Source organism: Aquila chrysaetos, chromosome 4 (assembly GCF_900496995.4).
Source record: "Aquila chrysaetos chrysaetos chromosome 4, bAquChr1.4, whole genome shotgun sequence".
In the NCBI taxonomy this organism is placed as follows: Eukaryota; Metazoa; Chordata; class Aves; order Accipitriformes; family Accipitridae; genus Aquila; species Aquila chrysaetos.
This window is the reverse complement of record NC_044007.1, coordinates 73,499,123-73,521,782: the sequence shown is the minus strand read 5'-3', so window position 1 is coordinate 73,521,782 and position 22,660 is coordinate 73,499,123. Positions and strand designations below refer to the sequence as shown.

Here is a 22,660-nt window from a genome sequence, read left to right as displayed (position 1 = left end):
CTCCCAAAACAGCTAATAATTTTGAGTAACTGAGCAGTGATTTAAGTATTCCTGCTCTGAGTTGTCGCTTTGGAGGACCATTCTAATCTCTCATTTTCCATACCAATAGCTCACTATTTGAATCAAGTATGTCTGTGACACAGTTAATACCAAAATGAGATGATAGGTTGCATATTTTGAAGCTGGGATTAGAGCAGTATTTTCAGAAGGTGGATGTTTGAGAAGTTCAGGGGTATGGGATCACCGCCACCCCCAAAATGAGAGGATTTACTGTTGCATGCCTGCTTGCTGACGGATTCTTTGTCTCTCCCTTTCTCCTGCTTTCCTTCCCATTTCTTCAGATACAATAGCTATGGTGGCAGCTCTTACTCTTCTCCGCGACCTTACTCTGGTGTGAGTGCCCCTACAACACCCACTTCTCGTTATGGGACAACTCTCTCACCGCCTCAAGAGACCAAATCTGACAGGTTTGTGAATTAATCAGTGTTTTGACAATATTTCCTTTATAGACAGGATAAAGGAGACGAGCGTAAGCTGTTCTGAATGGGCACTGGAAATATCTTCTAGCCAGATATTTTCTAATGTTGGAGAGAAAATGGACAAAAATCTAGACATGTTCATTCCCCACTCGTTCTCAAGCCTTTCTCTGACTCGGTGGTAAAGGCTGGTTGTATTACCGTCCCGCTTCTGCTTCTTCTACTTAAATGGATAAAACAGAATTGCTTCACACGTATGCTGTTCTAAGTATTAAAAGGTGAATTAAAGCACATTTTATTTCTTTCCACTTTAAAAAAAAAAAATCAGACAGATCTCTTTTCACTTCTATCATCTTAAATCAACTATAAAATCTTGGAAGGGTGCTTAGCTCAGAATTTCCTAGGCCATAATTTTGTCCTTCCTTGAAAATACATGATACATCTCATTGTATTTCATCAAGGGCAAAACGTTTCTTGGTGTAGGTAAAGCAAACTCATAATAACCTACCAGTTATCAGCTCACTTTAAAAAAAAAGGGGGGGGGGGCAGGGAGGAAGCCCACACTAGCAATGAAAGAGCAGTATTTTGAACAATCAAAATACTCTTTTGATTTATGTAAGGAACTAGGGGAAGAAAAAAGATAGGAAAATGTTATGGATACATGAAAGAAATGCTTCTTGGCAAGAGATTTGGACCACCAGAAATTAACTGACTGTTGCAACTTGAAAGTAAATGACAGCTTCAAAGAATGTCATGCTGAGTTTAAGGAGGAAAGGTAGAAGTTTTTAATTAGTTTAATTAAATAATTTAATTAAATAATTTCCAATTAGGCCAGGAGGGCTTTGGATTGTTTGTTGCCAGACTGGCCTCTACTTCTTAAAAATTCCATCTCCCTCCCTTTTTTTGAATGGAAGGTTTTTTCAGGATCCTTTGTCTGTATTCCAATTACTTTTTATTAATGATTTTTTTGAGTATTTCTATATGTGTATAGAAAAACATGTGTGTGTATATATATATATATATATGTTTGTGTGTATGTATGTATGTTTCAACCTACCTAATGCCTCACATCCTTTCCAGTCTACTACTTAGAATGGTTCAAGTTAGGTTCTTCCAGCACGCGTGTATTTCTAGCCATGAGGTATTGATTTAATCCTTTTTTTCAAGTGAGTAATTACATTAAGTTTATCTTTGGAGAAAGGCATTGTTTTTCATTTGCTCATCTTCCTAGAGTAACTTGCCTCAATTTGTCTTTCCTGATCGGAATTAAATTATTGCTGAGTGAAACCATAATAAAAAACTCTGAACTGGCATTTTCACCTCCTTTTACCTCACCAAAATAGATGCAAGATAAACAAGAATTAAAAGTATCCCGCTGCTTTTGAAGTTTTAGATTTCCAAGCCCCCGCTGTTGTAAACTTCTGATTGCTACTGCAGCAGAGAAACCCCAAAGTGGTCAAACGCCGAGATGGCTAAAGGTCGTTGGGCCCGTCCCGCGAGAGGTTGATCGCACTGGCCCTGCTCCAGAAAAGGAAGCAAGCTTTCATTGCAGCGTGCACGTAAGTGCGGTGCTGGTTTGGAGCCAAAATGCCTTGGCCCCACAGGATGAAGCTGTAAAATTCACAGATTCATGGAGAGTCAAGCCAGAGGGCAGCTCCGTAATCATCTCTTGTGACCTGTAATGGCTCTCACAGAAGCTAAATGAAAGACCCCTGTACCTTCATGTGTTTTCAAGTGGCAGCGCATGACTTCTCCTGGAAAACATTCCAGTATTTATCATCACTGCTAAGAGAATATTTCACATTTTGAGGCCAGTTTGTCTAGCAGCATCTTCCAGCCATTACACCTCATCCTGGTTTTCTCTGTGAAACTGGAAAGTGCTCTGCCTTCAACTATTAGATCTCTCTTACATGTTTTAAGTGTCTGAACACAGTGCTCGGAGTTGTATCTCTGTCCTTCCACCTCACATGATAAAAATCTCTCTGCTCTTGTTTAAATTTGCAGCTTGCTATTCATGGTAGTTGAACTCACCAGGATTTCTGCATTTTTATATTTGAGGGATGTTAGAGCCTGATGGGTTTTTATATTGGTCTCTAAGAAGTGTGAAAAATGCGTGTACACCACAGCTACGTGTTGCCTGCAGAATAGATGCAGTTATTTCTTGAAAGATAATTAAATTTACAGGTTCAGATGCCATTTTGCATCAAGCCTTGTTCTTTTTGAGTGCGCTGCCATTGCAGATGTATAGTTGAGCAGGCTCTAATGCAGTGACTGCTTTGAAGAAGGGCAGAAACCTGCTTTTATTTCATTGTCCTGAAAGACATGCGTAGCAGGAATGCCCAGGCAGAGATCGATGGGTAGAATTTGCTCATTGGAGGGTAGGCTGTGTGGTGCATGACGCAACACTCGGCACTGATTAGTAAGTGGAAAGTATTTATTGTGGAAGTTTTCACAGTCTTCCGTCTGTGGTGTTTGCCTTCGATTATGTAAACATTATTTCCTACCTCCTGATGGTAAAAATTTACACGGATTCAAACACGCAAAAAAGTTAAAAGATGAGTTGGGGGGAGGAAGACACTTGATAAGAAGCAGATGCGTATCTATGGTTAGCTCTAAGGTGAGTTTTCTGCTTCCAGCTTATGATTACAGTTATCCAAAGCCTCCACAGAAAGATTCCTGTCTTTTATCGTGCAGGGAAGAGCTTCAGATGCAGTTTCCAGTACTGTTTATCTGACCTTTGAGAACGAGGAGGAAGGAAGAAGCAGCATTTAGAGCAGTGCCCAGTGAAATGATTCACGCTGCATTCGGTTACCTTGACAGGCCTTTCAAACCCTTGGCTGCATTTTGCTTATGTAAACAAGAGCTACAACTTAGGTGGAAAGAAGCAGTGTGGTTGATATTTTGACATTCATACGTTTAAAAACCTCTTTGGCTACGATCAGTAGGGAGTCCAAAAGAGCAGTGCAAAAGTAACTAGATTTTGTTCTTTGAAATCCACATAACATATATATTTCTGATTGTACAGCAGAGGAGAAGGCTTACTTGACTGTTTCTCAGTTTCTAAATTCAGCTGCAGCCTTTTGCCAACTTCTTGCAATACTGTTGTTCTCTCTCATTTCTCTGGGTCCCCTGTGGAGAGCCATGTTTCTGAAATGCATATTGCAGCCATGGGAATCCTGCTGAAGGAGGGAAAATTGCAGGGCACTTTCTGTTCAGCCCTTCACTGGGAGAGGAGGAAGGATATATGGGTTCTCTCATAGCTCTCTGCTTGTGCAAGTTGCTCCTAATGCATAAGAAGTATAACCCAGTCCTCCTGTTTGCAACTGCCAAAGGCTGCTTGCTCCATAAATGTACTGCTCCCACTCTTCACGACTGAAATCACCTATTAACTCACTCCTCAGTTCCTAAAGGAAGAAAAAAATTATCGGTCTCAATTTTTTAACCTCCTAAATTTTGGTATCAAAGGGGAAGAGCAAGACATGGCTGGAGTGGAGCACACCGGGGAGAAAAGCATTTTTCTCTACCTCTGAGTTGCTGCCTTGCCTGGGGGAAGAAGGTGTTGTAAGACTTTTCTATATTTCCGTGCCTTTAGCTCACACCTAGGATATTTCTGGTTAGCCAAAGACTGCCTTCTCAGACTCTGAATCTGAGACAGTCACTCAAATTGAAAGCTGCAGCCTGGAATCTGTAGCTGGACAGCAAACTCATTACTTGCAAAGCTTCACACCCCCTCGTGGTGTGTTTTTGGTGGTGAAGCGTACGCATTGTTGGTCATGGCCATAGTTAGAGGAGATCTTGAAGGAGTCTAACTTCTAAAGCAAGAGCTCCTGAATTCAGCACCAACTGTAATTCATTCCATTGCCAGAAAAATATCCTGCTGGTGTGTTTGCCAAGGTAGGTTTCTTCTCATGCATTTGCCAGGGGGTGGTTCCCACTGGGCTTGATAGTCAAACAGTAGTGCAGTTAGCCTAGCTCGAAAAGCCTTCTTCTCAGGGCACTGTGTGCCGAGGGAGCAAGAGTTCGTGGTCCCCATTGTCTTGCCTCTATCTGTGAAATCAAATGCCAGAAAGTTCAGCCTGCAAACCTCCACTTCTGGATCCTCTTGGCCAGTCACTGTGAACTTAGTCTCCACCTCTGGCTGGTCCCTCTGAAGTTCTTCCAAATCTCCAATCTTGGTAAGGGCCTGCTATGGTGTTTGCAAATTATTCCTGTTTGATGCACTCTCCAATTTTCCAGACCATTAGAAAAGAGACTTAAGAAAGGTGAAATATGTTTCACATCCCTTAATCTGTTTTTCATCTTACTTGCTTTAGGTTCTACAGCAGTACGTTACCTTGCGCTCCTGTGATGCAGGGCCTTGAATGTTGAGCGTTCATCCCCATGTTCTTATATATCTTTTAAAGGAAATGTACTTTCAAGCATTTATTTCTGTAACAGGTGCACACAGACACTGAGAGTAGCATGACTAGATTATAGGTGATTTTTTTTCTCCACTGATTTTAAAGACACCTTAAACACCATACCTGAAACGTAAACATGAAGTGCAGTGAAAGTCTGCAAATACTCTTCTTCTGAGTTTTATTCCCTCTCCAGGCGCCTGAAACAGTGATTTTCTGGCAATCTGCTGCTTTTTTCAAATTTGTGTCTCTTAAAAGCAAAATAAACAAACAAAAAAACCCTGCTTGAGAATGCTAAACAGCTATTCAGTTAGACTTCCTACTAAAACTAAAGGTCCCTGTAATTGACAACGCCAGGGAGATGCTGCTGGATGAAGCTTCTTGGCAGGTTCTCTTTTTTCTTTTCTTTTTTTTCATTAGCCATCTATCACTACTCTGCACTCTGGAGTTACCTTCCTCCAGCTGTTAAGCACTAAGGGAAAACAAGAAACCCGTGAAACAAAACCCACTGTACAGCCTACAAAGCTGCTGCTCTCCCAAGAACAGCTCCTCTTCCCTTGGCTTTCTATGCTTTCTGCTTCTACCATCTTCTGTGTGTCTTAATACGTACTTCTGGCCTCTCAGACCAGAGACCGCGGCTATTTTTTCTTGTGGTAAGTGCCAAGCACATCCTTCACTCTGAATAACATAATGAGGAAAGGATAGCTTGGTAGTTGATAATAGTGGTCCAGGGCAAAAGCCTCAACTTTATTGCTGAGATTTTAAGAGGAAAAGCGACCTTAGGAATTACTTGATGACTTACAATTTGGGAAGCAGCGGCGGCTTATACTGGCTTAGCTGCTTGTCGAACTACTGCGTAAGCAGTATTCTTGATTGCGGCTCTGTAGGCTTCGTCGTAGGGCGTACGTTCAAACAGAAAGCGTGAGCTGGGCTACGCTTTCAGACTGCAGCGTGCTGCTGGCTGAACGCGCCGTGCGCGGCGCTGATGCTCAGGGCACGTGTGCCTCAGCCTGCGTCGACGGCGGCGGGGCTCTGCAAGCCGCTTCCAGGCAATTTGCGATTCTCACGAGGATGAGAAGCCACGGGTTGGAGAAAGAAACCCAGCGTAAAAGCTGTACGCGGCGGGCTGCGAGAAGAGCGTGTGTGTAGAAAGGCCTCGTGCGTTGCCCTGCCTCTGCGCAGCTCTGCCCCGCTGTAGCTGTATTTTGTGTAGCCCCTCGGGCCGGTTAAAAGCCTAACGTTAATCAGTTCTTCTCTTTGTCATTCTCAAGTTTCTTTCTCAAAGGAAGCATTAGTCCGTAGTTTTATCTCTCAATTTTGTGTTTATTTTTGAGGGAAGTTTTGTAAAGGTTCCTCAAGTAATGTTTAGTCTGTTTGCAAAATCTTATATCAACATGCTTTTGAATTTGCCGTGTCATGTAGGGAGACATAACACACGGAGAGTTTCTTTAACTGTGAAAAGCAATATGGCTCTTGGCAGCTTTGCCTCCTCTTTTGTCTCTTTCTAAGCTGGAAAGCGGATTTATTTTGTTAAAGCCAAGAGACATTTCGAGTTACTTAAGGCCTGAGTAGGAGCTGCCGACTGTTGTTCCCTCTCTGTAGCATTCCCATGACTGCTGGAGCAGGAGCACTTTGGAAAAATGGGTAACTAGTGCTTCCTTATTAAGGTTATTAATGATTCTGACCCTTGCTCTATTAAAGAAAATCCTGAATATTAACCTTATGACCTAAAGGGATTTCCTCTCATAAGTCATCTGTTAATTTTTTTTTAGCTCCTAAAAATACCCATTTGTACTTTGTATTCTTGCTATAGATACCCGTTTCCATGTAGCAAATTTAAAAAATCCAACTAATAGAGGAAAACGCAGCCACAAAAGAAGAGTATTTCAGAGTTAACGTGAATGAAGAACATTTGAAGTTAGTAATTGCAATTTTTCTGTAACAAAGTGGCTTAGAGTAAGACAGAAATATTTTCTTCAATTTTCAACAAAGAGTAATTCAGGTCACATATTCCCCTTCACAGTGTATATAGTCTGTGATGGGGTATTGTCGGAAAATTGGAAGTACTTGCAAAAAAGGGTGAGATACCTTGTGTCTCCCTGAGCTTGTGCTTTTAATAATGATTACTAATTCGCTGCTTGAGAGTAGGTCAGGTTAGCTGAATTTTTATTCAGAAGAGTTTTGGCCTACAGTCAGTGTTTTGGCTTTGTACCCTCTGCCCTGTGTATATTTTTGTTGCCGCCTTTTTCCTTCTTTTTTTTTTTTCCTATTCTTTGCTCTTTCGTATCTTCTTGCAACCAGATAAGTAACTAATGACCTTTTGGTCCCAGGTCCTAATGCTGCGGTGTGGAGCTGTATTTGCGAATCCCCAGACTTAGACGTATTCTTGCTGTGTGTTTTCTTTCTGGAATGAGAGTGTAATAGCACAGCTTGTTTAGCTTTTGCTGGTTTTAACAGCAGGCAGAAGCAAGGTTTTCTTAATGTTTTTATATTAACAATCCATTCTTAACAGCCTTGTGTTCTCTACAAGACTAAAAATAGTAGTCAGAGTAAGCATTCTTCTGGGTTGTATTTGTGGAATTGAACAAATGGTTGACATTACCAGCTGGTAGCATATGATACCAACATTAAAATGCTGGCATATATTAGCTATAACACTGTTTTTTGGGTGATCACTCTATTATGCTTTCAGTGACTATTCACATACTCTTTTCTGTTAAAATCTCTTACCACCTTTGATTCAATGCCAGAATATTTTTTAGCCTTTTCCTTGCTTACCCATTTTTAAAATGCAGCCTACGGCAGTAAGACTTAAATATTCCTGAGGCCTAAGGGTACTGTCACCCTTTATACAGGATCAAAGCACCAAAATTACCTGAAGGCTCAGCCCAAGCCTTCCCGCCGGCAGGTTTGGCCCGTCCCACTGCCTTTTGCAATTCAAGTATGAGTTCAGCAAAAGGGAACGTTTAATTTAAGCGTTATTACCAGGGGAATACAGAGACAAAGAAACAGATTTTGCAGACAAACCAAAGATAGACAAATCCCTTTTCAAATTGTTTAGAATATTTGAGGAATACCTCTTACCGCTTGCTTTTTGTTCTGGCTGTTTTACAGGTTTGCACACCCTGAAAGTAGCACGTGTTTCCTCCAGGTTTAGTTTATGCACATGTACAAAATTAAGGAGAGTTTACTAGATACTAAAATCTGCTTATTTACAGTTGCCATTTGCATTAAAAAGAGGATTGATGCACCCAAATACCAGCTGAGTTACAGTGTTTGATAGCAACAGTGAAGCTGTGAGTTTATGAGGTTTCGTAAGGCAAATGGTCTCCGTGTTTGGTGTGAGCTGTGGTCTTCACCGAGGGGAGATGTGTCCGGCCAAGTGGGCTGGACACTGCAGGGTCTAACCACTAAGCGAGCACTAACTCAGCAGTATCAGTGCTATTTCTTTGCCTGTCCTTTTCTAAATGTGACTGAAAATCCCAAACCTGACTATTTGTGTTTTAAGAAGTCAGTGCCACGCAAGGAGTCGGCTGGCCGTATTCCCGTCTGTTTAATTATGACCTGTTTCAACAGAACCTTCTCGCAGCTTTGACTGTTAGTTTTGACCATTTCATGCAATAAACTGTTGTATGCAATACGGTAGTCCAGAACTGACCGTGTTTGGGACAAATGAATTGAATCAGGTATGTGTGTGCACGCTATACTGTAGCTTGTAACTCAGTTGAAGTATGGACTCATAAAATAACCGGTGGGAAATACCAAGTTTTGGCTAGTTATCATTGATTTGATTAGTTTCCAAGAGGTGGCAAACTAATATGGCACACGGATATTCATTTTCAGTTTCTTAGACATTGGCTTTTTTTCTGGCTATATGGCTGTGGATCTTTTACTGAGATTGTGAGGCTGCTGTTCACACATCTGCAAATTTTAGCCGAGTGAGCAACGCTAGCCAAGCTGTGCTAGATCAAACCTCCAAACAAGGTGTTTTGGCATGTGGAGACATTTTACTACCAGGGTCAGGTTAGAATCCCGTCTGCAAGACTAAGCTGCACATCTCCATGTGATTCCCCTGTAATCCCTTGGATAAGGATGTGTATTTACTGTAGAGCCCCAGAGAGCTTAGTCAGAGCTGAAGGTTTCCAACCTGCTAGATGCTGTGCAGACCTACAATCACTCTTTTGGTTTCTCAGCATCACCCCATCCTTCCCCTTAATTTTCCTTCGGGTTTTATTAAGTCATAACTTCCTTTGACTCCAAATGGAGTTTGCAGACTTCAGGGTAGCTGGATGGGGTGGGACGGGATGGGATAGCAAGCTAAATACACAGCACAGACTTGATAGGGACCCTCTTTTCGCCATCTCTTCCAGTTTGTTTCCAGATGTCTTCATGTGGAGACACTGTCCAGTTTTCCCCTTCTGAGAGCAATTTCTGATGATATATCCAACTTCATTGCCGTGGTTTTTCATGCTACCACGGCGATGGAGCTCTAGCTTTTGAATCTTAGTACAGTGGTGCTACTGTTTCTGCTGAGAGCTTTCTCTTGCAACATGCGCTAAAAGGTCAAAAGTTAAAATAAATTTAAAATATGTTCAAGGGAAAATTCACCACATGTACTTGACTGTCAGGGTTTGAGGATTTTTTTTTTTTCCCCCTTTTCTTAGGGCTGAGGCATATTAGAGATTTTTATGGGTTTGAGTGTGATCCAGCATTGATACTGTAGCTCTGGAGGAGTGCCAGCAGGGCAGCTTACAGAATATCAAGTTTTATACCATCTTATGTAATGTTTATGCGGGTGGGATATGACATATTGAAATTCAATTTATTGAAATTATTGAAATTATATTCATACTGCCCTGCTGCCAGTGGGGCTGAAATGGCTATGTTTTGTGGCGTTCCTGCTTGCACAGACATAGACACTCGGGAAAGATAGGTTTGCATTAATGTTTGTCTTCTCCTGCACCTATTTTTGCTGGTGAACTGGTGCCACTACACTAAATGCCTACGTTGTGCAGCCATAGGCATGTAAATAAACAAGGGAAAGGGTCTGAGTTCTTAAAAATAATGGAAATCTATTCAGGTTTGCATTGCTGGTTTAGGAACCTTCTTTTAGATGGGGTTTAGTTTCTTTTCAGAAAAGGCAGTGTCTATTTCTTTCATTAATCCTCTCATTGCAAAACTCGTGTTACAACAATGCACAGAAACCGCTCCACATGAGTTAAGTCTGTTTGATTTTATCAGTCTAATTCAATCAGTGTGGGTACATTTACATCTGTATAAAGCTACCCTGTACAATACAGATTTGTCCTGTCTAACAGACAGAAAGACAGACATGTTTACTCGGAGGTCGCTCTGTTGCCATGTGAGAGGTTGGTGGTACCAGTACCACCATTTGGGGGGAAGGATGTGCGAGAGGAACCACACTCTTAGCCAAAGTAGTATTTGCAGTGAAAAAAATTAAAAATCTGTGTCGAGACCAAACTATAAGTGTATATAGATGTAGCTTTTAAAGTGTATTTGCTACTTGAAGCTATTGCATCTCAAAGAAAAAAATCATTTCTATATTTGAGAAGTCATTACTGTAGAGGCTGCCATTTCTGATGAAAAAGTCCTACGTTTTTGGGTGGGCATTTACCGTCTTACCTCGTGCATCTTAACAGCCTCCTGAACAACAGCTAGAAGTTTGATACACGTAGCTTGTGGTGACATTGAGCCTCCTTCATTATAGTAACCTACCGTGCAGCATCCAGTTCATAGTTATGGTCAGAGGACTGCAAAGTCCCCTTTCGGACTAATTCTTGCTTAGCCGTAAACCAGGTGGTAGCAAACTGTTCTTTTTGTTCACTGTGGACAGAACAGGAACAAATTGGTCTAAATGGCAAAAAAAAAAAAAAAAAAAAAAAGGCAATTTAAGCTAGATGGCAGAGAAGCCTTTCTTGCTGGCAGACATAATTAAGCACTGAAATAGATGGGTGTGGTACATCCATCATTAAGGATTTTTAAGGCAGGTCAGACACACAGTTTTCAAGAATGGTTTGAGAAGACTAAATCCTGCCCTGGGCAAGGAGAGGAAAATGGGTGATCTGTTGTCCTTCAGCCCCATTTCCTCTGATTTTTTTAATAGCAATTTTGATGCCACTTAGTCATTATTATAACTAGCTGTGCCGTCCCTGTATATTTTATTGATGTTCACATATGTGATTCGTTTTGCTTTTGCAGCACGTGCAGCGAGGAAATCATGATAACAGAATTTGTTAATGTATAAAGGAAAAATATGCCCCTACTTGAGAGAGCATTCAAATTCTGAAAGGCAGTTCTTACATCTTCTTTTACTTTTGTTTTTCTGTATACAGGTTTCTCAGGTGTTTGTGACACATCTGTTTTTAACATCATTGCATAGCACGTTTGGAACTGCTGAAAAAATATTCCAGCTTTTTTTTTTTTTCTTTAAAATTTAAAAAATTCATCACAGGATTCAGCTTTTCAGTCAACAGGATTATACAGTAAAAAAAAAAATTATTTAGACAATATTGCAGTTGAAACAGACTGAAGAATTCTTACACGTACTTTATTTGTGCTTCAGAAATTTGGCAATTTAAGAAGCCTACCCTATCTGTCGTTCTTAAACTCATCACAGTATCTAAAATCAATTTAGCAAGAAGATACTTAGCCAGTGCTTTGAAGCATCCATACATAAATATTGCCATGTCATTCTGTTGGTTGGGATTATGTTACTTACTGGATGATTGCTACTTATTTTTTGCCAGTATAATCAATAAAAGTGACACTGAGAAATCTGATCTTCCATCTCTGCAGGCCAGCTTTGGGTGGTCTCCTTACATCATCTTTTCGGCAGCACCAGGAGTCCTTGGCAGCAGAAAGAGAAAGACGACGTCAGGAGAGAGAAGAAAGGTTGCAAAGGATAGAACGTGAAGAAAGAAACAAATTCAAGTAGGAGCCAATTTTGCTTTCAGTCTGTTGCTTTAATGCGTGATGGGTCTGTAAATCATCGAGACATTGAGTTGCAAAATAATTGAATTGATGGATAGTTCGTGTGTCTCGTTAGGTACCTTTCTTGCTCTAAGTATCTTAAGAACTGATCTATTAAACACATTGAGATGAATTTTGGCATTTAATAAACCAGCAATTTTTTTAAAGACAGCTATGTATTTGCCAATTACACTGACTGGATATCTGCAGAGGCCACGTTTTATTAGCTAATATACTCCTTCTCAAAGTATAATCTCAGTGAGGCATAGGGTTTGAGGATGAAACAGTTGGAGGAAGGTGTCAAGAAGGGAGGAGGGGACAGCAATGAGATATCTTTTTGCTTTTATGTTCTGCAAAGTACAAGTGGTAGTGTTTCTAAACTGCACTTTTTCCTGCTTTTCTGAACATGTGTGTCTTCCTCCTGGAAACGGCAACTGACAGAAAATAATTATCAAAATTATTGCTCAAACCGGGGCCAGACAAAGGCCCCAGCTGAATACAGAACTCTCCATTTGTACATCTGAGACCGTGCGGTGTGCTGTGGGATCCCAGGCTGTGCTGCCTGCGAATAATAAGAGGCAAGCCCTCTCCCCGCTGTTAAATCCATGCCTGGAAATCCCAGCACAGGCGTTAGCAAAGACTGCAGTGGGCTTAGGGTAGATAAGATGCCTATACCTGAAGTGGTTTGCCTGCTGTCTGGAGAGTGTACGCTAAGAAAACAATTTGTTTCCTCATAAACAGGAGTGAAAAGTAAGCATATGTTTAGTAGCTAGAAGACATAATGTAGTAATCTAAAGAATGGTAGGATAAATAGCCTTAGAGTTGATATTTATGGAAAAGATGGCACTGGCCTTCTTGTGAGCTTGTTTATTAGTATGCAGGATTGTTTTCACTGTAATCATCTCTTTAGTAAGAAGTGGAAATGGCCTGTGTCACAGTGAATTTGGAAAGAGGAGTAACTTAGTAGTGGTTGGTTGGTTGGTTGAAGGAGATACTCTCCTGGCTCCAGAAGATAGCTAGTTTAGAAGAAAATGAGAGGCGGAGGGAAGGTGGAAGAGCACCATAATAGGATCTTTGGCAGCCAACAGCTGCCCAAGTTCTCCTGAAACAGAAACAATCAGGTCTCAGTCTTCAAGCCTCTTCCAAAAACTCTCCCTCTAAGTGGTATCATCAGGCTGCAGCAGGCTGCCATGGACAGCCAACATGATCTTTCAGAAAGGAAACTCCCAGACCAAAAAAGCCACCAGGACATTTGGCAGCTTGACCTGTTTGAATAACAGATCTGCACATTTCACTGGAGGTTGGCTACAGTAGTTGTTCTGTCACTAAAAGAGCTTCCTTAAAGTCAGAAAAACAAATTTTTTAAAATATTCGTCTTCATCCCATTATTCAGAGTCAGAAACTGGTTAACTAAACGTCATGACTGTGTTGCATATTTAAGATGACAGTTTTTCAATGCCCAGTGTTTTCGTCCTCTAGATTTGAGCTCCCTGGTCACCCAAAAGTTATAACTTGTGTTTGAGCAGAGGGTCTCCAAAGCCACCAAACTTTGCAGACAGACAGCATCCCACAGTTGATTAAACAGTCTGGCAGGAGGAGGACAAAGCCACAGCAAACAGTCATGGACAGTTTCATAAGAGTTCTTGGGATTACATTATCATATCATCAGTCTGGCTAGAAACCCAGTCTCTGAAGATGTATTTTTGATTAAAAATAGCACTTGCGATTCACAGCCTTTAAACTCGTGAGCAGTACTGGATTTACCATCATGACTCATTTGTTATCTCATTCTTTCCAACTCTGCCTCGAGAACATTGCACTAGGTTCTGGCACCATTATTGACAAATTGAGGATAATTTAAAGGAGAGCATCACCAGTTGTGAAAGAGCTTGGTTTTAGGAGAGGTGTTAAAAAGCTTCATAAGCTATTGCTAGCAAAAGGAATGCTTTACATAATGAACACTTTTCTCAGTAGAAGGACTGTTGTACCCATTGCATATATAGAACAATATGTCCTAAAATACAAGGGTTATTCTTCAGCTGTAGGGAAGGGTGAAAGTTGTCAGAGGGGAAAGAGAAATGTTAAAATTTGCCTGCTGAAAAATCCCTAGATTTTTTTTTTCCCTTGGAGTTATTCCCATAGCTATTGTAATTCCAAAGAATACTCTGAAAATATGATAAAAGTATAACCAGTTCAGGGATTCAAAGGATGTGGAGATAGCCTGAACCAGTAATGTGTGTTCCCTGTTAATGGACTTTTGAAGAGCACTTGCAAGCAGATATTTGATAGCTATTGGCGTAGTAGGTTACCAGTAATTCATTTGATGACATAATATAAAGAGAAAAAATGGTGGTTTATTCATAAATGGAGTAGTTCTGAAAATCTTTCTTGTAGTCACAGGTTACGACGTGGAAGAATCTAACACATAAGATGAAAGTTTTGTCCACCAGATTCAACAAAATATTAAAAATATATTGTAAGGAACTACCTTGCTGCGATATTGAGGCGGGCTGGACGTTCACTGGGTTCTGCTGTGCTCCAAGTTAAATTTGCATCCACATTTGTGGATGTGACAGGCCTGCCTGAAATCACAGCGCTCAGGCATCCGGCAAAGTTGACTTGGCAAAAGCTAAATATGAGAGTTACTTGAGGAGCTGCGGGAGGGGCAGCAGAGATTGGGGAGGGTTTGTATCTAAAACTCAGGGTGAAAAATAAAGAAGTGAAAGGTCGTTCCCTGACCGACGATCCTGCACGCGCCTTGTAAGAACAAAGAGTTGTCCTACTCGGTAATGCCAGTCCGCTGTCCCATTTCCAGCCATGGCAACTAAAACACGCTGAGGAAAGGTATATTAGGAAGAGGGCTGATACGGTATGCTCCCTGCCCTGATCTAGCCTGCCAGGTGCCGCGGTCACTGCTTCGGGGCATTCTCCATGGAGCAAATGAGGAATGATTTAATGGCCGCTAATTTGCCTGCTCATTACGGATGAGTCCGGTTCATTGTATCTAATTTCAGATACCAGGTTTCAAAATGTGCTTCAAGTTCTTCAGTTTTTGGGTGTTTCTTATAAATACTTGTAATGACCTTCCGAACTACGTATTTGATGTACGCATACCTGTGGTGTATGCATGGATAAGCGTACACATGCGCTTTCCTGCCTTTTTTACAAAACCAAACTAATTTTGGTCAGCAACAGCCTTTGTTGTCTCTGATCAGCTTGTTTGTACTGCTCGTAGTTTCTCCTACTGTACTTATACTTCTGTTACTTACCTTATTCTTCTGGTTTCCTCTCCAATTTACTGCAATTCTCTTTTTAGCCGAGATTATTTAGACAAAAGAGAAGAACTAAGACAAGCAAGAGAAGAGAGGTTTGTATATAATGCATCCATCCTTCCCTTTCGTTGTTTGCACTTCCTATATTCTTTACTGTGGAGCTGTCGTGTATTTACATTTTTAACTCTGCATGCGCAGAACACGCTTATTCCAAAAGACTTCTATAAGCAAGCGGTTGTTTCGTTAAAGAGGAGAATGAAGTCCAGCTGTAAGCACAGCAATAAATGAAGAGCAGTGGGACTGGAATGCATAAGAATGATTGATGATCTATCTTTTATCTATTTGTGTGGGAAATAAGCTTACTCCATTTGCCTCAGAAATTTGCCCAAATTTAGTGTAGTTATAAATTGAATAAGCCTGTCTTTCTCACCGAGGGGGTCCCAAGCTTTCTGGAGGGTCAGAAAAGGCAACTGAGGATAAAGGAAATTGGGGTCACAAGCATTGCAAAACTGCAGTCACAGGCTGATGGAAATGGTTCTGACCCAATCCCAGCATATTTCTATCTTTCGGAGCCAAGTTTTGTTTGCCAATCTCTCTAAACATCAGTGAGTAAATTACAAAGCTTAGCAGCGTTTATCATTGGGGCATTGTTTTCTTTTTATTTAAATCGCTTATTTAAAGAGGCTGGGGGGTTGGGGTTTTTTTCTTTTTTTTAATTCAGTTAAATAGTTTGGAAACTCTGGGCTAGGCTGGGAGCTATGTGCTTATGAAAGCACATTTTTCAAGGAATAGTCGACTAAAGACCTTTGCCTTTCAGTAGCTTCATCTCTACCTCCACTAGTAATTACACCCTGGAGGGAGGGAGCTCTTGTTTTTACCTGGAAAATATGCGTGTTACTGAAGAAATAGTAGATGAAAAATTGCCCAGATTGCTTCAGTTCTGCTTTTATGGTCCTCTAGAGCTTACTCTCTGGAGATACTTTTGGATTGTTAAGAATTGGAATTACATTATCAAAGTATGAGAGCAGCCATCTCAGAAATCATTGTGTTGCTGCGTTTTGTTTTGGGGTTTGGGGTTTTTTTTCCACAAAATTGTCATACAGCAGGCAGTTCGTTTCTGCAGACTGAAGTCTGATCTATTGTGGCTGAAGTAGCTAATGCTAAAAAATTATTTTGACGTTTCTAAGAGTAAGAAAAGGTGGATGGGCTTTCCTTTGTGCTTCCAGCCAAAACAATTACAAATAGTTTAAAGCATTTTCTGAAATGAAATGCGTCAGAGCACATAGGCATCATACATTGACCTTAGCTGAGTAAAACCTTTTACAGCAAGCATGCTCGTCAGCAAGATTTGAAACAAATTAGAAGCGAGCTCTCCAGCACTTTCAAGTTGTAAGGGAACATGCCAAGTAAACTGGAGTATTCTGGGGGAAGTGTTCACCAGCAGGGCACCGCTGCTGTGCAATCTGAGACAGTTTCACTGGTCATTAGGAACATGTCTTTATCCTTAGGGCTCTTTTGAACTGAAATGTTAAACTATCCGTTTTTCCTCATAAAGAGGAAAGACACATGTTTGCTTTGACAGCACATAAATATTGGAGAAAAATTCTGCAAGTGAAGTCTTGTACCAGTGGTCCATTACATTGGCCTTCTGTAACTATTTTTTTAACAAACACCTTTGCACAAATGAAGTTTCATTTCCTATAGCAAGTTGCATGTTGGCTTGTTTTAAGAAAACGCATAGACTGTAAGAAAATGCTATAGCCAAGGTGCTAAAATCTTAGTTAAAGTCTGGGTCGTACATTTCCTCCGTATCGGTTTGGAAAAGTAGAAGGAGATAATATTGAGCACATAATAAAGGCTCTGTTAAAAGCACTGGTTTGTCTAAATTCTGTCAGCTCTTTGGAGCATTCTGTGTACTATCATGTCAGCCTGCAGCTCCAGAATACAGGCACCCGCTTTTCCAGTGGCTCTGGGGTGGCCTCGGTATGAGGGAGAAAGATTCCTGCAGTTTCAAGGGGTCTGAGTGTAACTCAGCACCGTTCGTTTCACGTGTTCTTGCTGTTTGATGATTTGAGGCCTTTTTTACTTTGCTTGGTTGGGGGTTTTCCAATAGCAATTTAAAAATAAACCCAAGAAAGGTGAGCTCCCAAGCCCTCCCTTGTGTGATATACAGCTCAAATGCTCTCCACCCCGTGACTTTGTTGGTACATAAACATTTTAAGTTGCCCTCAGGGCATTGCTCAGAGACCTAGAGAACTTGCAATGATATTTTCATCTACTCGAAGATGGTAAGTGGAATGTCATGTTCATGAGGTATACCAAAAGCCCACAGACTTTTGGCTCTCTGTCTATAGAGTCGAGTCAGCGTAGGCACGATGATGTCTGCAGGTTTCCATGATTGAAAGGAATATGGCAGTATATAGAGAGGCAATGTGTCAGTCCTGTAGTGGAGGAACTAATTGCAGCAGAGGGATGGTAGCTCATCCTTTCAACTCCTTCAGATTTTGGTCTTCATGAGACCTTGTGTATTTGATGCTGGCATTCATTCATTATTAAGACAGCGGGCAGAAACAAAAAATAACCTAAATAAATGTCATTTGTCAAGTGTGAAGTGCTAATAACTGACTCTTGAATGATTTTATTCATCTCGTATATCTGCTTATTAGGCTTCCCATTTGATAACTAGTTATGCCGATGTGCTGCCATGAGAGTTGCTGTTCTGGTTCCCTTTTTTTCTTTCAGTATAATGACCAGATCCATTTTGAGAAGGCGCATCTTGATGATAGTCCTCTGCTTTGCTGGTTGGCTGTGCAGCGCGCAGCTACAGAAGCTAAAATGTTAAAGCAGCTGAAAAAGACCTGAGGACAATAAAACGTTGTAGCTCCCCCCGTTATAGAAGGATCCATCCAGATCTTTGTTGTAGTCTGTTGGCAAACTGCAAAACCCTCCTCAGCGGCAGCCAGCTGGGCTGTACCTGTTTGAGCGAAGTGATCGATTTGAACGGTTCTTTATGAGTCTGAAATCCCGTCTGCTCTACTTGTGAGGAGGCGGAGGGCGCAATATTTAAGTGACCGACGTTAAAAGAAAGACTGGCTTCGTGAACTGTAACAAAACACTATGCTAATGCCAGCGAAAGGCTTTCTCCTCTATTGAAAAGGCAAAAATCATTCTCGAGAATTGGCTTCATGTTAGAACTGTAAACAGTTCCTATTTTATAACCATACAAGTATGTGGCTTGTTATATTTTCATCCAGAGTCTGTAGGGGTTCTTTTTCTTGCAGCATTTGTTCAAAGCCTGTGCATACCTCTGGAGGAATAAAAGAAAATGAGTTTGTTCTTCATTATTGCTGTTTGCAATAAAGCAAATTGCCTCTGAAAACACAAGGACTGCTCTTCAAAGACACGTTTCTATGCTCGATACGAATGTTTGCAAAAGTGCATGCGTGTGTGGCTACCATATGTACTAAGCATGTTTGTTACCACATATGGCTGACTTCTTTACACCGCCTGCTTTTAATGCACCCTCATACACTAATTCAGGCTGTCAGTGGAGCAGAAGGGGGGAGGAGAGGTGTTCCCTCTTACGAAGTGTTTACAGTGGTGGGTTATAGGAGGATGACCACAGTGTTTCACGGACATAAGCAGTAGTCTTGATTAACCTGTTTAACAGTTCACTTGTGGGTAAGACAAACAGTCTAAAGCCCGATCCAGCTGTATTCATGAATTTATTCCTTAGCAAATAATGGTGGATAAAATTAGCAGACATCTGGAAGAGGCACATATTTCAAAGTTATTTTGGTCGAAATGTATAAAGCACACTATGAAGAATATGATTGGTAGCTGGTCTTAATAAACAGTTAGTGAGTTCTGCCTGCCTAAAATGCAAAACAGATGTATCTTTGTTCTTTTAAAGTGACTTTGATGAATAAACTACATGTGACGTCAGGTCCAAGCTATTGGATGTCTGAGTCCGGCAGAGAAATTTTTTAGAATAAAAAAAAGAAAACTTTCCATTGTAGACTCTGGAGAGAACAAAGTGAATTCCAGTGCATTGCTCTCAGAGCAAATAGAAGCAGGTTCAGAGACTTTAGATAGTCAATCCAAACATTTATTATTGGTATTATTTTCAGGGAGATCTGTTTTTGTCTGCTGCACTGAACCATTTTTCTCTCCTTGCAGCAAGTCTCAGACTTTGGCTATTTGCATCAGTATTAAGGGGCTCTGGCTTTGGAGGCTTTTTTGTTGGTTTTGTTTTTTTTCTTTTGGTTTTTTTTTTTCCCTCCCGTTATAGTTTTGGGAGAGGGAGGGCTGGGAGGAGGAGGAGGAGGAGGTGAAGGAGGAGGGTGAAAAGGAGGACAGACAAACGCTTCCAAAAGGAGAAGGACTATGCAGACACAATACTCTGTCTAAAAGACTCTTTAACTCTGCTGGTTTTTGCTTTTGTTTTGTCATGAGCAATTTAACGTTTTTCAGGGCAATAGTCTTTGCTTTGGTGTGCGTTTTTTGGCAGATTGAGGAGGCAGGCAGTTTAGTGCTGTACCCCTTGTGTCAGGAAGTCAGCTCGTTCTCTGCAGGTGTTTCATCCATAAACAAGCATCAGCCACAGACTTCTTTTTCTTTACGGAAACCCTCTGGAATTTAACTTTCAGATACAAATACTTGGAGAGGTTGGCAGCGGAGGAGTATGAGAAGGAGCTGAAGAGTCGGAGCGTAAGCCGAGGGAGAAGTGAGCTGTCCTTGAACCTGAGATCTCCTTCGGCCCCATCCTCACCTGTACCCAAGTGCATCAGCCCAGCATCCATAGAGTCCCAGGAAGAGCTGAAGACCCCTTCCACCCCTTGTGGGACCCCTCAGCCCTCAGAAGGTAAGTGAAAAGGAGGGCAGGGGAAAGAGCAGTGGTTTTATCACAGTTTCTCTTGGCTAATAGTGATTTTTGATGCATGAGTGCAAGAATATAACCTCTGAGGTGCCAAAGTAAAGGGTCTTATTATAGTGTTTCATACTGTCTTCCTAAATTTCCTCTTTTTTTGCATAGATTTGGATGTCGTCTAGTCTATTCAAGCAAAGAATACACTGCTAATTGTTGCTATGATTTATATTATCGTTGTCTGTTGCTATTAGAATGGAATAATTGGAAAATACAGCATACAGAGGGTCTTAATTTTAGCATCGTGTTCCTTGTATATTAGAAGTTACTGAATACTAAACCAACAATATTCCTGCCAACAGATTTTGCTTATGTGGATTCTCTGAAAGAAATGCAACAGATGAATGCCAAGACTATAATAACCTTCCAGCAGAGCACAGGCTGAATGGGACAAACAGAAAAGGTCTTGAATTGAAGGCAGGGAGGGTGTGTTGGTTATTTTTAACACCACCAAAAACTCTTAAAATTGTAGCACAAGTAGTAAAGGACTTAAAAGAGACCACAGACAATTAGTAAAAAGGAAAGTATAATTAGTGTTTGCACGGTTGGTTTGCTGTCATATAATTTATTGGTGTAGAGAGCAATATTTTTTGTGTGTGCACGTCATTCCGCCACTTGCATCATGTACCCCTCCTTCAGTCCTCAAAAAAACACCCACCATACAGATTTGTATTTGCGCCACATGATGTTGCATTAACATTAGGAGCTAGAATGCATGTTGAGGGTGAATTATCGCCATCATTCATTTTTATTTTATTTGATTTCCTGCTACGTGCTATTGGTGATTAATGCATTTGTAACTTGCACTGCTTGGTTTTATTGAGTGTTATGGCTGGTAGCATGCTATAAAGCAAGGCAATTTAAGAAAAAAGTTACAAATACTGAATGTTGCATATGTTTATCCTCACCGTACTAAGTAGGTGAAGTTTATTTAATTTAGGTTTATATATTTCCCCAATTATATTCCCAGTTTTCTTGTCTGGCACCTTAAAAGTCTCAGTGGAATCATTTGAACTTAAAAAACATGGGTATTTTCCTGTAACACTGATATTCAGAAACATCCAGATGCCCTTTTTTTTTTTGAGTGCAATATTGCTTTTAGAGCACATAAGCTGGATTTTTCCACCATTAGGATTTCAGAGCTGGGTAGGGAGCAAGTATCTCTTTTATGATGATTATTTTAACATATTTCTCCTGGAAGCATTCAAAAAAATTGCGGCATGAAGTGGAGCAGCACAATCCATTTGGAGAATGCATTTAGAGCAGGTGTACAGGGCAACTTCAGGCAGCCAGAATATGGCAAAGCTATCAACACGTGGGTAGGCAGGACATCTCTACTAAAACTCCTGGCAGCGTCAGTAGGCATCAGAGGGCAGCACCTGGAAGCCTGGCAAATGGACCGCAAGGAGAGAACGTACCGACGGGGCAGGAGAAGCCTCCGGCCAAGGGCAGCTGCAGGTAGATGGCCAGGACAGCACCAGAACAGGGGCCTGAAATCTGCGTCCTTCAGCGGGAGCTGCGCGTGAGGAAGGACTGCTGTTCCAGGCCTACCAAAAACATTGGAAAGGTCATAGGGAGTAATGAGCACGTGGGCAGGGCAGGCTCTCTCGTCTGGAGGTGGCCAGATTGTTGGATACCAGCCAACAGCTGGCAGGCTTATTTACAGATTCTGTGCCGTGGCCTCTAGGCTATTACCTGAGTTCCTTATGCTCCCTAATGAATTAAAATCTCAACTTTTACTGCCCTTAGGAAATGTTATGAATCCCACTTAAGAGACAGGGAAGCTGAGGCATTAACTTGCTTAAGCCGGTTGCAGGAAAGCTGAAATAGAGCCGTGGACAGAACCCAGATTACTTGCACCCCAAGCAGTTGCTTTGAGCATGGAGGTGTCACCGTCTTCCCAAGCAAGGATGAAACTGCAGGAGAAAAACACTTCCTTGGGTCTGTGCACGGGACCCTCCAAAGACTCTGCAAGAATGATGTTAGCGGATGCGTGATATTCACCTGCAGAATTCAAAACCTGAAGTCAAACGGGAAGTGTGTTCCTCTACTAGCAAAACAATGTGATTTTCGGAGTCAGATTTATTTTATGCCATTTGTGCTGAAGTATCCCGTGGCCATCCAGTATCTACTGGGCTTAAGAAGGAAATGGGTTTTGTCTGTCGAACTTTGTCCCACGCTGTGAAATGTCTCAGTATCGTTACCCAGTATAAAAATCTGGACTTGCTGAGCTGAAGTGTTTCCTCATATAAAACAATTGGTTCCACTAAAGTAATCAAGTCTTGTAAGACTTACTCTTGTAAAACTTGGGGTATGGCTTTCAGAGGAAATGAAGGCAGTCCCATAACTGCAAAATGGAACTTAATTTTTTTTTTCAGAGCAGCTACTTCCTCTTTTGTAATTTCATTGGATAATATTTTATGAAGTGCACATGTGCAGTAAAGGAGAGCAACAATAACCAAGACATCTCTGAAGTCAATCCGCAAAGGAATTGGAGATGAACCCTTCTCTGAGAGGAGCAGCTGTTTTAGCACTTGAGGAAGTAAGCAGCCAACCCAAGTGCACGTTGTGGACAGTAGGAAACCTTCTGAACGTATT

The 22,660-nt window shown here is 41.2% G+C and overlaps 1 protein-coding gene across 10 annotated transcripts in view; it reads left to right on the top strand.

Annotated features, from left to right (window-relative positions):
• FHOD3 (formin homology 2 domain containing 3) overlaps positions 1–22,660 on the top strand; it is a 397,395-nt gene that overhangs the window by 299,245 nt on the left and 75,490 nt on the right. For 8 of the 10 annotated variants that reach the window (XM_030011913.2, XM_030011904.2, XM_030011902.2 and 5 more), the window contains 4 exons: positions 342–467; positions 11,690–11,824; positions 15,180–15,230; positions 19,785–19,999. In XM_030011913.2, coding sequence (XP_029867773.1) covers positions 342–467; positions 11,690–11,824; positions 15,180–15,230; positions 19,785–19,999 — 527 coding nt within the window. The remainder of the gene's footprint in view (positions 1–341; positions 468–11,689; positions 11,825–15,179; positions 15,231–19,784; positions 20,000–22,660) is intronic. The other 2 variants (XM_030011911.2, XM_030011912.1) reach the window with 2 other exon arrangements.